A 17,612-nucleotide genomic window follows, 5' to 3' on the forward strand; every position below is an offset into this window, starting at 1 on the left:
AAAAAACAAAGTCTTAACTTTCACTTACCGTGTGTCCTATCAAGGATGACTGAGCCTGGCAGGTGTAGCTCAGTTAGTTGAGCATCATGCCATGCGCCAGGAGGTCTCAGTTCAATTCCCGGTCAGGGCACATGCTGGGTTGCAGGCTCCATCCCCAGCAGGAAGCATGTAGGAGGCAGCCTATCCATGTTTCTCTCTCATCAATGTCTCTCTCTCTCTCTCTCTCTCTCTCTCTCTCTCTCTCTCTCTTTCTCTCTCTCCCTCCCTCTCTTTCTCTCTCTCTACCTCCATCTGAAATCAATTTTTTTAAACTTAAAAAGAAAAGGATGACTGAAACATTTAGTTGCTTCAACAAACATTTTATTGGGGGTCTCCAAAGGAACGTACTGTGAAAGGTTCTTAGGGATCCAGTAGTGAGCAAAGCAGAGCTTCTCATGGAGTTTACAGTTTAATGGGGGAGAGATATTCACCGATGATGACAGATGTGACGTGTCTGTGAATAAAGACATAAGCTGCCATCAGAGTGTGTGATTGGAACCTCAACCCAGCTTGGGGCGGGGGAAGCGATCAGAGGAATCTTCCTTGAGGAAATGAGAATTGAGCTAAGAGTTAAGGAATCAATAGGAGTTAACTAGGTAAAGAAGCAAAGCAAGGGGAGAACATTCTAGAAAGTCTTGAGAGACCATTATGTGCAAAAGCCCTGAGGAGGGAGCAGAGCATAAAGTACGAACAGGGTATATGGTGTAACTATATCCAGAAATCAAAGCTGAGCTTGGTGTGGGGCCAACTCATACAACATTAGGGATTTTGATTTTTACATTATGAGTAATGGGAAATCATTGAAGGGTTTTGAGCGGAATGACAACATGATCAGATTTAGGTGAAAATAACAACACTCTGGCTCCAATATGAAAAGGATAAGAGTAGATGAGGTGAGCCCAGTGAGGAGGCGGTTGCAGAGGTTCAGGGAGAATTAATAGTGACTTTGACTAGGGTGGTGGTGGTGGAGATGGGGAGGCGCAGAGACCTGAGAGATCGACAGGCTGTGGTGATCAGTTAGGTAAGGAGGATTAGAGAGGCAGACAGGGCAAGATGCATAATTAATGAGTTGGTGGGGCCTCTCATAAGATATGGAACATCAGATGACGTTCAATGGGAAGATCATGAATTCGGTTCTGGATGGGATGTGTCAGAAATGGCTTCAAGATATCCCGTTAGAGGTGATCCGTACACGGTTAACTGTGAAGCTCTGAAGGTCCTGGGGGGAGGGGGCCGAATTATACACTGAGTCAACAAGGAATGGGAGACAGCAACATGGATGGATGAGAGAGAGCTTGAGACTAAGTCAAGGACTTCAGAGCGAGACCCAAGGAGCTCCAACATTTAATGCTGAGGAGGACTCGCCTACAAAGGAAACAGGAAAGGAATGGGCAAGAAACTGGGGAAGGAGGCTTGGTGTCAGGGAAGCCACGTGAAGAAAGCACCCGAGGAGAGTGGTCAGCCTGTGTCCAGTGTAGATGAGAAATCAAGTGAGATTAGAGCTGCAAAATGCCTGTTGGATTTATCAACATGAAGATCCAATGGTGACCTCATTGGGACTCCTTTCTGTAGAGTGAATGGGGGGAAGTAAACAGCCGGGAACAGGGTGAAATGTGCACAGGAAACGAGGTTATGGAGTCAGTGAGTACAGACAGTCAGTGACGTTTGCTGTGAAAGAAGAGACTGGGCAGGAGCTCCAAAGAGTTGAAAGAATCAATGGACCTTTTTTCTCCTTTGCTTTTCTTTCTTCCTTTCTTTCTTTTTTTAAGATTGGAGAGACTTTCTGAAAAATTGGAAAAAAGTATTTGGGCACCCTTCACCCATCCCTCAGATGTCCCAAGATAAGACCCCCAGTGAAACAATTAATTGATGGCAAACACTCAGACCTCCCAAACACCCAAACCCTCTCCATTCAGGGCTATCAGCTGGTGAAGGGAAAGCTATTTTCCTTTGCTACTCCCCAGCATATACCCACCCCATGTTCCCCTTCCCCCTTCCAAATCTCATTAGGAAGTCAAATTAGAAGCGTCCACGCAGCCAAGTTTTGTTTTGCAGACGCAGCCCTGCCCCCCCTCACGGAGCCCGCTCTCGATTGAGGTTAATGGGATTCCAGCCTCCCTGGGGCCAGCGGAAAGCCAGGCTGACCTACTTTGCCAGGTCCTGCCCGTGGAAGCTGACTTGTTTTTCAATGATCTTCATCTTTATCCACAGGACCACTTCTCCAAGGACAGCCACCAATGAACAAATTAGCTGCTGACTTGTTTAGCTCAATAAATCAAGCTGTGGCTCCCACAGCCCAGAGCGCAGGTAGAGACAGGAAAGACAAATTCTCAACGAAACCCACATCCGTCACTAGTTCCTCTGGCACCGGAATAGAAAACGCCCAGGGTTCCTGCAAATCAATTCAGAGTGTCCACCACGCGGTTCCTCTGGTCTAGTCTGGATGCGAGGAATTACTGAAACTTTTAAAAAGAAATTCTAGCTCTTTAAAAAATAAAATAGTAGAGATTGTATTTTAAAGAATTTACATTCCTTTTCACATAATGAGTTCCCTTAGTTATTCCGGCCACTCTGTTTTAATTAGCATTTGGTTAGACAACGGTCCCTGTTTTAGAGACAGATGGTGAGGCAAGTGTATTGGAGACACGGTCACCCTCACCAGAAATCCCACCTCTGGAGGACTGTACCCCAGAATCACCCAAGACATAAGGTCAGAGACATCTCTCTCCAGGGCTGAAGGCACAGCACCCTCCCTGCTCCCTGTAGCACTTGCTCAGACCCACTGATGTCCTCAGGATTGTAAAGGAAGACTGGACCAGAGGATCTAATCAGCCAGATGGACCCGGAGCCCTAGATGCCTCCAGGTTATATTCAGTTTTCCAAGCCAGGAACCCTTCCTCCACGCACTCAGGATTTCAGCCTAGTGCATGGATAGAGCGCCCTCTAGTGGTATGACTGAGTTTCTGCAACACCAAAAGCTCTTTATTGGGGATTATTTGAAATACATGATGAGGAGACAGAACTCATCATATCAGTGACCTGAGTCTCATAAAAGCCTTTATTGCCTCTTTTGTGGTGTTTTTGGAAGTTCTGTTTAGAAATGTTTCCTCTTATCTTTTGAGATGGTGCTATTTTCTTACGGATTTGGATTAGCTCTGGAGATGCAATAGATATTAACATTTGTCAGTCACACTAACTTAGTGTGACTAGAGGGAGACCTTTTGGCCAACATGTTATTATTTATCTCTAACTCAATACCGCTGTTTTCATGACACAGATGTTTTTAGTTGGTGTCTAATTCAATTAGTTACCTCTGTGGTTGCTTTTACTATTGCAAAGCTGAAAAACTAACTTTCTCTAACAGATCAGAAAACTTGACATTTTTATCTTTTTTCTGATTGTTTTCTATTTAACACTGGATGTGTGTGTGTGTGTGTGTGTGTGTGTGTGATATTAAATGTGAATACGATATTTTTAAATTGCAATTAAGTTAGCCGAACCCCACTTGTTGCACAATCTTTTCTTTCCCCCTAATTTGGAATAAATCTTCTCTAAAGTTCGTGGGAACTCCAGTCTGTGCCACTAATTTATATTTATTTCTTATCCTGAATATTGCATCATTTTAATTTTCATGCTTTAGAACATATTCAGTATATGATATGACCACATCTTTGCTAGAAAGCTGATTAAAATTTAAATCCCACATAGAAAACTGAAACCAATATGGGGAAATGTGGCATATAAGAAAACATGAGTAAGAATTTTAATTATGGTTTGGACAAATTAAAGAACTCCGATCACATCTAGCATTTCCTAAGGAAAGTTTATGTATATTCTTATCCATTTCATTATTTTAAATAGCATTTTTATTATCGAAGTAATAAATACGTTGAGGTGATTTTTAAATTAAATTTGAAGGTCAAAGGAAGTACAAGAGTTTCACATTCATTTCTTAGATTAATTCATTTATTTCAACAACTCTTTGAGGAGAATCCACCGCACTGAGTCCTAAGCCAGGCACTGGGAGTTAGCTGTGCCCAAGACAGAAATGGCCCCCACACTCTAGGAGCCCAATCGGGAAGGTGGAAATCAAACATGACACTCCATGGAAACACTGAGTTCAACATGCTCTGAGAAGGTGCACCGGGGCCTTCAGCAATTGCGGTGAAGTCAGGAAACACTTCCCGCAGGACACGTTATGTAAGCTAGCGGTCGGTCGGGGTGAATTTTCCAGTCAAGGGGGCAAGAAAAGAGCAGGGCGTAGCCGAAGATTAGAAAACCGCTCCTAGGCCCTTATAGATTCACATGTACCATATTACCCAGCCTTAGGTCAGGTGTGTGTGCAGGGATTGGTTGCTGCCCGTTTCTGCCTCCTGAAATATGTACCAAAGATTATAGGATCCCTCACTCAGATTACAGATTTGGCCAAAATGCATTTGCAGAGAACAGTTTGCATAAGTCCTTATAAAACCCAACGTTCTCAGCTGGTAGCATCCATCACTGGGCAGTGTAGATGGATGGGGGTTGGTTTGGTTTCTCCAGCTCTGGATTCCTCAGTAGAGCTGTTTTTGTCCCCTTGGGTTATGGCGAATAGTGTGACCAGTGGGGTACGGGACATGAACTACTAACCTGACCCAAAGCCACATGCTCAGGGAGCTGGAAAGGTAATAGGTGGAGAGGATGGTCTCTATGGCAATGAAAGAGGAAGGTTGCTCTCCGAGGCACTGCTGGGCTCCAGGGGCCAAGGGCCAAGGAGGGCTGGGGCGTCCAGCAGCCCTGCCCAGATGCCAGTGTTCTCTGTCGGGCACTCATGGAAGGCAGGCCCCCGACTGTGTCCTCTTAGTCCCTAGGTGAGCAAGGCTGCAGCTCCCCGGACACAGGTCTTCCAGGAACCAGGTCTTTAAGGAAGCTGCTAAAACCACTGACCTGCCTGCCAGGACACACGGGCATGGGGAAGAAAACGGGCATAGTGCTAACAGCTCTGGTGCCAGGACCCAGGCTGAGTGCTGTGAGCACATGATCTCCCTGAACACAGTGACCCACGTGGGGATCCCCATGTTGTAGGTTTGGACACTGAGGCACAGAGAGGTTTGGAAATTTGTCCAAGGCTGCGCAGCTATGAGAGGCAGTGCCAGGATGCACCCGGGCTTCCCGCTCTGCGATGCCCATTGTTTGATCCCATCTGGCCTGCCAGGGCCCAAGGGGTCCAGTTCCATGGCTCCTAACCAGGCTGGAGTCCATGCTTTCCGGGGACAGGTGAGGGCAGCCAGAAGCAGCTGGTCCCAACAGAGGGACACAGGGACTCCCAACAGCTGAGGTGGCCCAGCTGCCAGCTGGACTGAGCAGACGAGCTGGTCCCCAGCCGAGGATTCCCCGCGGTTAGCAGCCTGGGGGGGTGGCGGCAGGCAGAGCTGCCTTCCAACCTCGGCCCGCTGTTGTCGCTAAGTTCATGAACCTCTGTAGACGCTTTGCTTTCTTCTCTACAATGCGATATAATCACTCTAACCCCGCAGGATTGTCCTGGGGGTAGGGAAAGAAAATACCGCAGGTCTGCCACGCAGGGTGTGCCGACTGACTCTAATCCTCGCCAGGCCCCTCGCTGGGCGCCTGCCTGATCTCTACAGCCCTGGCTGTGCCACGCCAGCACGACCAAGGGTGATCCCGAGTGGGGGGGGGGGGGGGGGGTGAAAGGATTAAGGAAAGACAGACAAGAGGATAATAGCTGGGTCTCGGTGGGACGCTGCCTCCCTGATGAGGAGACAACAGCGCCCACAAGCCGTGTCTTTATTTTATAGCAGATGCCACGAGGCAAAGTAGGGGCGTGATCACGTTGTTTACAGCATTCTCGTGAGTTTCAACCTCACTCAACTACATGCACCCAAACTCTATCACAAGGCACGTGGGGCTACGTGTTCGGACCATAGGCTCAAGCTCACAACCACAGCCGTTGGTTATAACTGTACTGGAAGGGCCCTGCCCTCCAGCTGGGACTTGCACGTGGCAGTGAGAGGACCCTGTCCTTTCAGTAGTCCGAGGCTTGAACCTGGCCAAAACCCCGTAACCGTGCCCCACACCTGGCCACTCCTAAGCCTCCTTAGCAGCACAGGGACAGGTTGAAGAGCTGCCTCTTGTAGTCGGGGGTTGTCAGCCAGAGGCCCCTGGCTCTGCAGCCGGTCCCGGCTGGCCGACTGGAGCGCAGGGCTGTGAGTCGGGGCCGGGGCGGGGCCATGGAGGCAGCAGGATCTGGTGTAGATCTCCGCACAGTGAGGAAGGGGCAGGGTGGAGGATTCAGAGCTGGATGATGAACAGGATACCGACCTTGTATGGACGTGGGTTGCGGTCTCCATTCTACCACTTCACTTGGTGACTTTGGACAAATTTCATAACCCATCTGAGCCTAGGTTTCCACATCCATAAATTGGAGTTGGGTATCCCGTTCTGAGGATTCGATGAGAATGTATAAGAAAGGGCTGAGGGCATTGTTAGCCAGTTTTTATTTGTAAAGTTCATCTCACATCCAACACAGCTGGGCTCACATGTAGCACAAAGTATTTATTCATTCATTTATTCAGAAACATTTACAGAGCATCTACTCCGTGCCAGGCACTGTTACGGGAACTGGAATTAAAGCCGTGAAGAAGGCAGACAAAAGCCCTCTTTCCTAGTCAATAAATAGCTAAACAAATAAATAAAGGAATAGTAAGTGCTGTGTACACATTAAAAGTGGATGGGACTTAGCCAGTTTGGCTCAGTGGATAGAGCATCGGCCTGCGGACTGAAGGGTCCCAGGGTCGATTCTGGTCAAGGGCACGGGCCCTGGCCGGGGCTCATGCAGGAAGCAACCAATCGATGTGTTTCTCTCACATTGATATTTCTCTCTGTCTTTCCCTCTCTCTAAAAATCAATGGGAAAATATCCTTGAATGAGGATTAAAAAAAATAGTAGGTAAGATGGCAGCATATGGTTCTCTCTACGTGTGGCCAAAGGATAAACTCGGGAGAGAGAATGGTGTAAACCACTCATGGCCAAAGGCACGGGGAGACTGAGAATCTGCCTTCCTGTGCCTTCATCCTTTACACCAGGCATGTCAAACTCAAAGGCTAACACGGGCCAAATAAACAAGGTTTAAGTGCATGTGGGCCGCAAAAAAGCAAAAGCTTCCATTTTCATAGAAACAAATGTAGTTTTATTTCGATGGAGACATGCTGAATACAAAGGGCTAAAATAAATGAGTCACCATTAACATAAAATAATAAAACATTTTAATAAAAATTAATATTTTCTCTTGAACATTAACTTACCAGACACTGAATAACTGCACAAATTGATAAGCGTAACACAAATAAACCTATTTTTCTTGTTCTCCGAAAGCGAAAATTTCCTGTTGCGCACACCAAACAAGTCAGTCCAAGACTAACGACGTGGCAATCGGCTGCTAAATATTCCCTGCTAGTATCAGTGGAGAGAAATGGTGCACCCGCGCCTAATGCGCGTAAGGGAAATGAATGCGACACGATTCTAGGAATCAGTCATTAGCGAACGTTGAGGTTCATTATTAATAATTATGCATAACAGGATATTGTAAAAATTAAGTTACGAAATTATTATTAAAACGTTTCTTACAGACCGTTATACTGGCTGGGCCGCAAAATTACTCGATGCGGGCCGCGAGTTTGCATGCTTGCTTTACATGGCCTGGCCAGATGTCCCTCCGAGTGTGCACCCCTGGCCCCCTCGTGTGATGGCCTCTGTGTTTGGCTTCCAGGAGAGCGGCACCCTCGGCTGAGTTTTCCGTGGACAGGACGCGCCACTTAATGTCCTTCCTGACCATGATGGGCCCCAGCCCCGACTGGAACGTGGGCCTGTCTGCGGAGGACCTGTGCACCAAGGAGTGCGGCTGGGTGCAGAAGCTGGTGCAGGACCTGATTCCTTGGGACGCGGGCACTGACAGCGGGGTGACCTACGAGGTAGGCGTGTGCCTGGGGTGGTGAGTGACAAACCTTGCCCGCCTCCGTCCCGGCGCCCTGGACCCAGACGTGAATCTGGCCCGGGCGGTGTCCTAGACGAACTCACAGTGTGGCAGGGGAGGCCAGCGTGGTCTCATTACCACATCCTCACACAGTCTGATTTGGGCTCTGGACAGTGTCCGCGCGGCCGGTCAGGAGGGCACAGAGAGGGGATCTGCTAAAGAGCCGCTCATGGGTGAGCAAGGGAACAGCAGGCGAAGGGCACTGCATGGAGGAAGGGGCCCTGCATAGAGCGGGGAGAGAGGGAAGAAAGGGGGGACTGGACCATATGCCGAAGGTTTCTGGACAGCCAGGCTAAGGAGTTTGGACTCTCTCCTGAATGCCAATATTTCTCAGATATGGTCAATACACCAACATCAAAATGGAGCCATCAGAAAACCAGTGGTAGAACAATCGAGAACAGGTGATGGTGACTATGGTTTACAGGATAAATCCGGCCTACCACCTCATTTGGAAATAAAATTTTTGAACCCGGCCTCACATATTCGGTTACATGTTGTCTGGGGCTGTTTTCTCACTATAACAGCTGAGGTCAGTCCTTGCGACAGACACGGTTTGGCCCACAAAGCCTAAAATATCTACCATCTGACCCTCTGCAGACAAAGGTTTGCCAACGCCTGGGCTGGTAGGAAGAGCTCTGGATTCAGGCCAGCCCGGCTCAGCCATTTCCAAGCTGTGGGGACCTCTCTGAAATTTGGCGTCTTCATCTGTGCATAATCCCACCGTGTACATGGGAGACTCTGAAAGTACAGACCTACAAATTTCCTTGCACGACACATGGCATGAATAGAATTCCATAACATAAATAGTAGTTAAACTTGTTAAATTCCTATCAAGGTTTTTGTTCTGATCATATTACAATCCAATTGCTTTGCGAGCAAATACACACAAAAAATTGCTTTTGTGGTTCTTAACCAATTCTATTTCCCTCTCTCTGTTTCTGGTTTTTTTTGTTATTGTTGTTTTCCCCATTGCAGTCACCCAACAGGCCCACAATTCCCCAGGAGAAAATCCGGCCCCTGACCAGTCTGGACCATCCTCAGAGTCCTTTTTACGATCCAGAGGGCGGGTCCATCACTCAAGTAGCCAGAGTTGTCATCGAGAGAATCGCCCGGAAGGTACTGGGTTAGAGCTTACCCTGGCATAGACCTTTCCCACCAAGGGTTCGAGGAGACAGTCCCCCTTTCTGCTTTAGGATCATGGGGTCCCTGGCATATTCCAGGATGTAGGATTGCTGGGCCTCCCAAAGTATCTAGTATGAAAATTATTCAGGTTTCATGATGAGTCCCACAATCAATTACTAATATCTGCCCCGGGTCAGGAATCGGAAGCTGTGACTTTATTGCCATTTTTTTTTTTTCAGTCAGACTGTAAATGTCGACCCAGAACTCCGCCTTGTATACACAGGGTGGGCATTATATTTTACATCCTCCCTCATCTTCCCCCGACCCGTTCCATTCTTCAATGGGAGCCCTCTGAGTAAAGCTCTCTTGCAGGGGGAACAATGCAACATCGTACCGGACAACGTGGATGATATAGTAGCAGACCTGGCTCCGGAAGAGAAAGATGAAGGTGCGTTGTTTCCCTTCGTTGCCCGGGGCAACCTGAATTGGCCCCATCTTTTGGGAAAGCAATTTGCTAACATGTTTTAAAAGCCGCAAATACTTGTGTCCTTTGACTTGGTCATCTCATCTTTGAGAATTTCTGCTTGAGAGCTATGATCCAAAGCAAGGCCAAGACGAGGCACAAAGATTCAGGGAACTGGTGAAGGTGTGATACTGGAGTATGCGCTCAGCAGCATTGGGCCTTTAAAATGACCCTGTAAATGGCATTTGCACAGGCTGCACAGTACTCAGGTCGCTCCCTGCTTTGGTTCTCATACTGGCCTGTGAGGCAGACGTGGGTGAGTGCACTCCCCCAGCAAGAAGAGTGAGGCCCAGATCCCACAGTCAGGAGGGAGTGGCAAGGAGTGGCCGCGGCTCAGGTTTTCTCATGGGATCCCCCTCACCTTTCTGCCACGGTTTCCTCACCTGGAAAATGGGGATCATAACAGAACCTGCCTCAGAGAGAGCTGTTATGTCTCCAATGGGATAAAACATATTTGGTTCTTAGAATGACGTTGGCTCATAAGAAGTGCTCAGTGAACATCGGCTGCTCTTATTCTTATCATGACACCCATGTGTGTATCATGATCATGGGAAGATGAAGCAGCAACACAAAAATCTGTGCTTGCCCACATTGCCTGTGATGTGTCCACAATGTCTGCCACGGTGAGGGAAATGAAAAGACGTTCATTTGTTGAGGGGAAGGGATAGCAGGAGCATCTTTACTTGTTATTAGGTTATGTAGCTGCCCGCGGAACGCTGAAATAAAGGTTTTAGAGGGAAGGGACCGGCTTGCTCCCATCCCAGGAGTACCAGGCTCACGGAGGCCGGCCAGGCAGCAGGGATTTTCTTGTCTCCCAATGAGCTTGTCTGGGGAGAGGGCCAGTCTCAGCAGCCACAGGCTCCCAGGGAAAACCTGTCACCTGCTCTTCCCAGATGACACCCCAGAAACCTGCATCTACTCCAACTGGTCCCCATGGTCCGCCTGCAGCTCCTCCACCTGCGACAAAGGCAAGAGGATGCGGCAGCGCATGCTGAAGGCACAGCTGGACCTCAGTGTCCCCTGCCCCGACACCCAGGACTTCCAGCCCTGCATGGGCCCGGGCTGCAGCGACGAAGGTGAGGAGGCAACCCAGGCCAGCGGGTGGCAGGCAGAAGCTCAGGAGGGAAGGGCTCTGCCTGGTGATGCCGGCCGCTCATACCTACTCAGGCCGGGTCCATAGTGGGGCACCAGGACCCTGACTGCAGTTGTCAATGGGGTCCACCTAGGTCAGTCCCCCATCTCTAACAGTGTCTCCAGACCTCTGAACACAGAACCCATTTTATGACATCAAATGAATTATTGAGATTGACTGACCACCTGCCTCCTTCCCCAGCCACCAGAAGAAAATATACACAAGTTACTGAAGAGCTAGCAAACATCTCATGACAAATTACAGATAACAAGCAGCCTGCTCTGGGCCTTAACTCCAGCCTATTTTAAAGAAGCAGATGAACAGGTTGGGCAAGATTGCATCTAGATCCCTGGCCCTGATTCTGGGTCAGGACCCTCTGGCTCTCTGTCCTGCCTGAGCCTGAGGCAGAGCACTGGCTTCCTTGTGTCAGGGCCTGGGGGATGATTGCAGGAATCCTCAGTCTCTCTCTCTCTCTCTCTCTCTCTCTCTCTCTCTCTCTCTCTCTCTCTGTGTGTGTGTGTGTGTGTGTGTGTGTGTGTGTGTCTGCAACTGCTCAAAGGTCAGGCTAGAACTACGAGCTTGCACCCCTATGTCAGGATGGCTCAGGCTTCCAGATGGCACTAAGCCGATTGCTGTGCAAAGGTCAGCTGCCTCTTTTCCAGAATACGATTCCTCTCTCTGTCTGGGCAGATCTCTACTCGGTGCTCTGTGATCTTAACCATCTCAGAGAGGCAGTGAGGCAATGGGAAGGGATAAGACTGAGCTGGTTTATGGCCGGAAGAAAACTGCTTCCAAGCTGAGGATGGTTGAAGAGAGCTTCCCCCACTGCACGTCAGCCACTAGCTGGCTCTTCCTGGGGGGCAGTCTAAGCACCTCTCCTGGCTGCACTTCCACGGTGGTTTCTTGTTAACGGTGCCTGTGATAAGACTCTGCAGAGGGGAGTGAATTTTACGATATGCTTTTCTATTTCTGCAAGTCAGCCTGCACTTTGTACCTGGGGTCCATGTTCCCCAGAGGCTACTCGACCCAAAGTCAAATAAGGTTCTCTGTGCCCACAGCAGGCTCCCTTCTGCACTGGTTATTTGGGGAGCATTTAGAATAGGAAAGAAGCAAGGACCCCTTTGGACATTTGGAACTCATTATATGACCTCATGAGTGTACGTTGTATTGTGCAACCACAACAAAATAGCCGTCATTAGGGTTTCTTCCTGATTATCTGAGCCAGCCCTTTATCCCAGGCCTTATCGATTTTGCCCACTTCCAGGCACCCCTAGAAGGGTCCTTTGCAATCGAAGATCTGGTCGTGTCACTCCTTAGCTGAAAACTCTGTGGCTCCTCACTGCCCAGTGTGCAAACTCCTCTGCTTAATTTACTGGCAAAATAGTTCTGCGGAGAACCAAGGTGGAGGCCTGGTGAAAACGAGCACTCGGACACTCACCCCACGCAGTGAACATTGTACTGAAAACACGTTGTTAGTTAAGGCGCCTGAGGATGTCTGGGGGACGCCTCTCGACTCCAACCTCTTCCTCTCACAAGACACTGGGGTTGGTGGTGAGGGTCTTCTTCCTGCTCAGGGTAACATCTTGCCAGGTTATGGGCAGCCTGAATTGGGGCTTGCCAAACCCTGAACCTCCACCCATATCACACCGGAACATTGTTATCTTATTTGGATGTACGTGCACCTTTAGTTAGCTTTGTCCCTGGGTCTAACGTGGGTTCCAGCTATGATTTCTTGCTGTGCCACCAGTATCGTGTAGCTACACTCTCCGAAGGTTAAATGACAATGTGTGGGCACCACACGTGTGCAGTTGGCAGCCTGTGGCCATGTGCAGGCTGGCCTCACGCTCTGACTTCAGTCTTCCTTTCCAGCTTCATCTCCCAATACCACACACATACACACTCTCTGCAGGGTGTTTGCATAAGCTGTTTCCTGTACCTGAAATGCAAATATCCATTTCCCACCCAGGTTCACTCAGATGTGCCTCTTGTGTGAAATCTTCCCCAGAACTCCCAGAGGGGTGACTTTCCCCCCTCTCCTATGCTCCCCAATTCCCTGGGCTTACCTCTGTCGTCATATTTTCAATGCCTGGAATTATTGTCATTCCCTTCCCCCCCGCCCCCCGCCCCTTTCTTTCTCTGGAGTAGAACAAGATCCATATCTTACACCTCTTTTTAACCTAGGAGTGTTTGCCTAAGCCAGGGGTCCTCAAACTTTTTAAACAGGGGGCCAGTTCACTGTCCCTCAGACCGTTGGAGGGCCGGACTATAGTTTAAAAAGAAAACTATGAACAAATTCCTATGCACACTGCACATATCTTATTTTGAAGTAAAAAAACAAAACGGGAACAAATACAACATTTGTATTTGTATGTGGCCCGCGGGCCGTAGTTTGTGGACCCCTGGTAAGCATTCAGTGTCTTCAGTGACATGAATAAACAGATAGATGGTAAAGGGATGACTTCATTTTCCTCTTTTTTAAACAAGCGTGCGCGCACACGCACACACCTGTATTTCCAACTGGAGCAGCACACCACCAGCACCACCTTGGAAACAGGACCACAAGCCAAGCTAGGAGGTTGGCTATCTTCTTCACCAACATCCTGAGTGTTTCCTACGGTATCATGGTCTTTGCTAACACGCACTCTTGGGAGCAAAACTGTAGGTAGTCCAGTATATCAACATTGCCTTCCTCATTCTTCCTCTATGCCCCCCTCTCCTGACACACAGACATTCTCTCTCAATTCCCCACCCAACCATTTGCTCCCCATTAGTAGCTGAGGTTTTCTCTTCTTTGTCACCAACCTCAACTGAGGCATTGAGGTGCCTGCGGCCACTTAATATAATCTGCTCTTTGGGTACAAATCAGCCCTCAGGTCCTATGTCTCAAGGTCAGTCATGTTCTCTCCTTCGGGAACAAAATTCTCTCATCTGTATTTCTAGACTGGGAACTGAGAGTTTACACAGTACCTCAGAATATGTATATTCTAGAGGCCCAGTGCATGAAATTTGTGCACAAGGGGGGGAGGGGTTGTCCCTCAGCCCGGCCTGCACCCTCTCCAATCTGGGACCCCTTGGGGGATGTCCGACTGCCAGTTTAGGCCTAATGCGGGATCAGGCCTAAATCAGCAGTCAGACAACCCTCTCACAATCTGGGACCGCTGGCTCCTAACCGCCTCTGCCTGCCATCCTGATCCCCCTAACTGCCCTCCCCTGCCAGCCTGATCACCCCTAACCACCTCTGCCTCGTCCCTGCCACCATGGCTTTTGTCCCGAAGGACATCCGGAAGATGTCTGGTCTAATTAGCATATTACCCTTTATTAATATAGATAGTCATCCTTCTATCGTCCAAGTGTCTTTCATATGCATTATCGTGGAGTAAGGAGTAATCCTCACTGAGTGCCCCATGTACCTGGAAAAGAGTATTTCATTTACTCTTAGAGACATTTCTGGTTTTAAAATGTAGACCTTTTATGTTCCCTTACATCCTCAACTGGCTGACTCCCCTTTGAAAGCCAGCTGGTTCCTTTTGATTCCTGCCCTTATGGAGTTGGGTCCCGCGAGTCGTGTCTGGCACGCCCCCTGGCACACGGCGCTGGGACTGCAGCGTCCGCTCCATGTGTTGCAGATGGGTCCACCTGCACCATGTCCGAGTGGATCACCTGGTCGCCCTGCAGCATCTCCTGCGGCATGGGCATGCGGTCCCGGGAGAGGTACGTGAAGCAGTTCCCGGAGGATGGTTCTGTGTGCACGCTGCCCACAGAGGAGACCGAGAAGTGCATGGTCAACGAGGAGTGCTGTGAGTGCGGGGACGCTGGGTGGGCGGGGTGGGGCGGGGGCCCGGCCCTGAGGCAACCAATGACTCCGAGGCCACTGGACTCCCCAGCTTCCAGCAGCTGCCTGATGACCGAGTGGGGCGAGTGGGACGAGTGCAGCGCCACCTGCGGGATGGGCATGAAGAAGCGGCACCGCATGGTCAAGATGAGCCCAGCGGACGGCTCCATGTGCAAGGCCGAGACCTCTCAGACAGAGAAGTGCATGATGCCCGAGTGCCGTGAGTGGGCGTGGGAGGTGGGGCAGGGGAGGGAGACAGGGACAGGATGGGGGACCACAGCACCCCCTACTACCACCTCCATCAAGGTCGGAGGTGGGGTAGGTTCCGTTCCACCTTCCTCACAGGGCACTGCTAGGATCAAGATGAAGGCCATAGCTGTGTGGACATCAACCAGACCCAGAGAGCGTAGCCTTCTTTGAGGGGCACTCTGAGCAATGCTGGGTGGCAAATTGGTGACTTTTGGATAGAATTCACCTGCAGCATGTTTATAGGGGCCCGGAGTAACCTTGTGAGGGTAACGATACATTCCCCAGGTCATCCGAGGCCTCCCCACTCCTGTACATTGGCTTTGCCTGGCCCCATAAAACACTACACCCCTGCTCTGTGCACAGATGCACATAGGCTCACACATATGTACACATGCACAGAATACATACACATGCTAGGGGGTTCAGCACATGTCCCAAGATGCCACATTGAGCCTAACTTTTAGTGTAGGGTTCCTGGGGTGTGTGGGATGTTTCTAATAAGACCCTACTCAGACCCTCAGTGGTGTTTCAAGTGGGGACTTGTATATTCATATTACTTGTGTGTTCAGTATCATGTGATGTCACGTCAGCCTCCAGCAAGGCCAGAGGAGTTGCAGGAGAGTGACAAGAGCAGCAGGAATCTGCTGAGCCACTTCTTGCCCCTGGGGTTCACTTGAGTGTCTGAATCTATCAGTCAGTTTCACCTTATTCGATGAACAAGAGTGGGGACAGGGAGTGGGGGGCACAGGGATCAAAGAAAGCAGAGGGGGCTTATTCTCAGTGGCAAACCTGGCTCTCCACCTAGACACCATCCCATGCTTGCTGTCCCCATGGTCCGAGTGGAGCGACTGCAGCGTGACCTGTGGGAAGGGCATGCGGACCCGCCAGCGGATGCTCAAGTCTCTGGCCGAGCTCGGGGACTGTAATGAGGAGCTGGAGCAGGTGGAGAAGTGCATGCTGCCCGAATGCCGTAAGTCCTGGCGCTCCCACACGCCCGCCGTTAACCAGCCCTGTGCCGGATCACACTGCTAGGTCGAAATGTCCAACCAGCCCTGTGCCGGATCACACTGCTAGGTCGAAATGTCCAACTGTTTGCTGGGGAGGGAGAAAGAGCTTGGATTTCCATCTCTGTGTTAGCAAAGTGGTTTTTGTTGTTAATCCTAAACCTGAGTATATTTTTCCATTGATTTTTAAAGAGTGGACAGGAGAGGGAGAAAGAGAGAAACATTGATGTGAGAGAAACACATCGATTAGTTGCCTCCTGCATGTGCCCCAACTAGGCTGGGAATCAAGCCTGCAACCCAAGTATGTGCCCTTGACCAGACTTGAACCCTGGGCCCTTCAGTTCGCGGGCCGACATTCTATCCATTCAGCCGAACCGGACAGGGCTCTGTGTTAGCAAAGTAATTTAAATAAGCGTCTATAGACGCAAGGATGGTTTCCGTTTTGGACACGTGGCAGTTAACTGGTGAAACTCTCTGTCAGTCTCCTCATTAGTAATGAGGATCCCACATCCATCTACAAAGCACACAAACTGCAAGTTGTTGTGCAGTTAAACAGGAGACTTAGATGAAAAACGCTTTGCACAAGGCTCGGTAAGCCTTACTTCTTAGTTCTTTCCCTCCTCACCTTCATCCCCAATTAGCAGCTGTCTAACCAATGGATAGTCCAAGCTTTTTTACTTTATTCCTCTTCCCTCTGACCATTTTATCTGTCCATGACCTAAGGGTGGACACTGAGTCAGTGACTCCTGTACCCTTGCAGCCTTGATAAGAAAAACAAGCCAAGCTCTCAAAAGCTCAGTGCCCACCCATCTCCTCCCAAATCTGCGATCAGCTGTGTGCATTACACGGGGACTAATCCTGAGGGGAGAGAGCCTGCTTTTCTGGCTACTTTTCCAGGAGAGCTTCTCTTTTAGGTGTTGGAAAGTCAGACACACTTGGCTGTGATCTGCTTTTTGGCTTCCTCTGAAATGCACTTGCAGTCGTCTTTCATGCTCCCTCTCCCTTATGACTCAGGCTGCTTGCCCAGATTCAGATCTATGCCAGCAGCTCACAGAGCAAGGCAAGAGGCTCTGTACACATCCACAAAGTCCTCTCCCCACCCCTTCCCCCTCCCCCTCGCCCCCTCAAGCCTTCTTGAGTCACAGAGAGGCCATAAAATGTAGGTTATGACCTGGGCACCAATCCTGCCCCTCCTGCTTACCAACCGTGTGGGCTGGATGAAGTTAGTCTGCCTCTTGGAGCCTCAGTTTCTTCTTCTGTGAAATGGGATAACAGCACCTGCTCTGCATGTCTCACAGGCTTGATTTGAGATGTTCAAAGGAGAGTGTAAGTGGCCATATCTTGTTTCAGACATGAGATGCTCTCATGCCCTTCTGTGTCTTGCCAGCCACTGATTGTGAGCTCACCGAGTGGTCCCAGTGGTCGGAATGTAACAAGTCATGCGGGAAAGGCCACATGATTCGAACCCGGATGATCCAAATGGAGCCTCAGTTTGGAGGTGCACCCTGCCCAGAGACTGTGCAGCGAAAAAAGTGCCGCCTCCGGAAATGCCGAAATCCATCCATCCAGAAGCTGCGCTGGAGAGAGGCCCGAGAGAGCCGGAGGAGTGAGCAGATGAGGGAAGAGTCAGATGGGGAGCAGTTCCCAGGTACTGCTCCCATGTGTGAGGCTGGAGTGCAGGG

The 17,612-nt window shown here is 49.7% G+C and overlaps 1 protein-coding gene across 3 annotated transcripts in view; it reads left to right on the forward strand.

The window, feature by feature from the left end:
- Nucleotides 1-17,612, forward strand: part of SPON1 (spondin 1) — a 258,257-nt gene that overhangs the window by 237,332 nt on the left and 3,313 nt on the right. Inside the window, exons 8-16 of one of the 3 annotated variants that reach the window (XM_059708972.1) lie at nt 7,808-8,006; nt 9,044-9,184; nt 9,430-9,474; nt 9,563-9,638; nt 10,607-10,789; nt 14,472-14,642; nt 14,730-14,897; nt 15,732-15,896; nt 17,318-17,578. In XM_059708972.1, coding sequence (XP_059564955.1) covers nt 7,808-8,006; nt 9,044-9,184; nt 9,430-9,474; nt 9,563-9,638; nt 10,607-10,789; nt 14,472-14,642; nt 14,730-14,897; nt 15,732-15,896; nt 17,318-17,578 — 1,409 coding nt within the window. Of the gene's footprint in view, nt 1-7,804; nt 8,007-9,043; nt 9,185-9,429; nt 9,475-9,562; nt 9,639-10,606; nt 10,790-14,471; nt 14,643-14,729; nt 14,898-15,731; nt 15,897-17,317; nt 17,579-17,612 lie in introns of all 3 variants that reach the window. The other 2 variants (XM_059708971.1, XM_059708973.1) reach the window with 2 other exon arrangements.

This window comes from Myotis daubentonii, chromosome 9 (assembly GCF_963259705.1).
Source record: "Myotis daubentonii chromosome 9, mMyoDau2.1, whole genome shotgun sequence".
NCBI lineage: Eukaryota > Metazoa > Chordata > Mammalia > Chiroptera > Vespertilionidae > Myotis > Myotis daubentonii.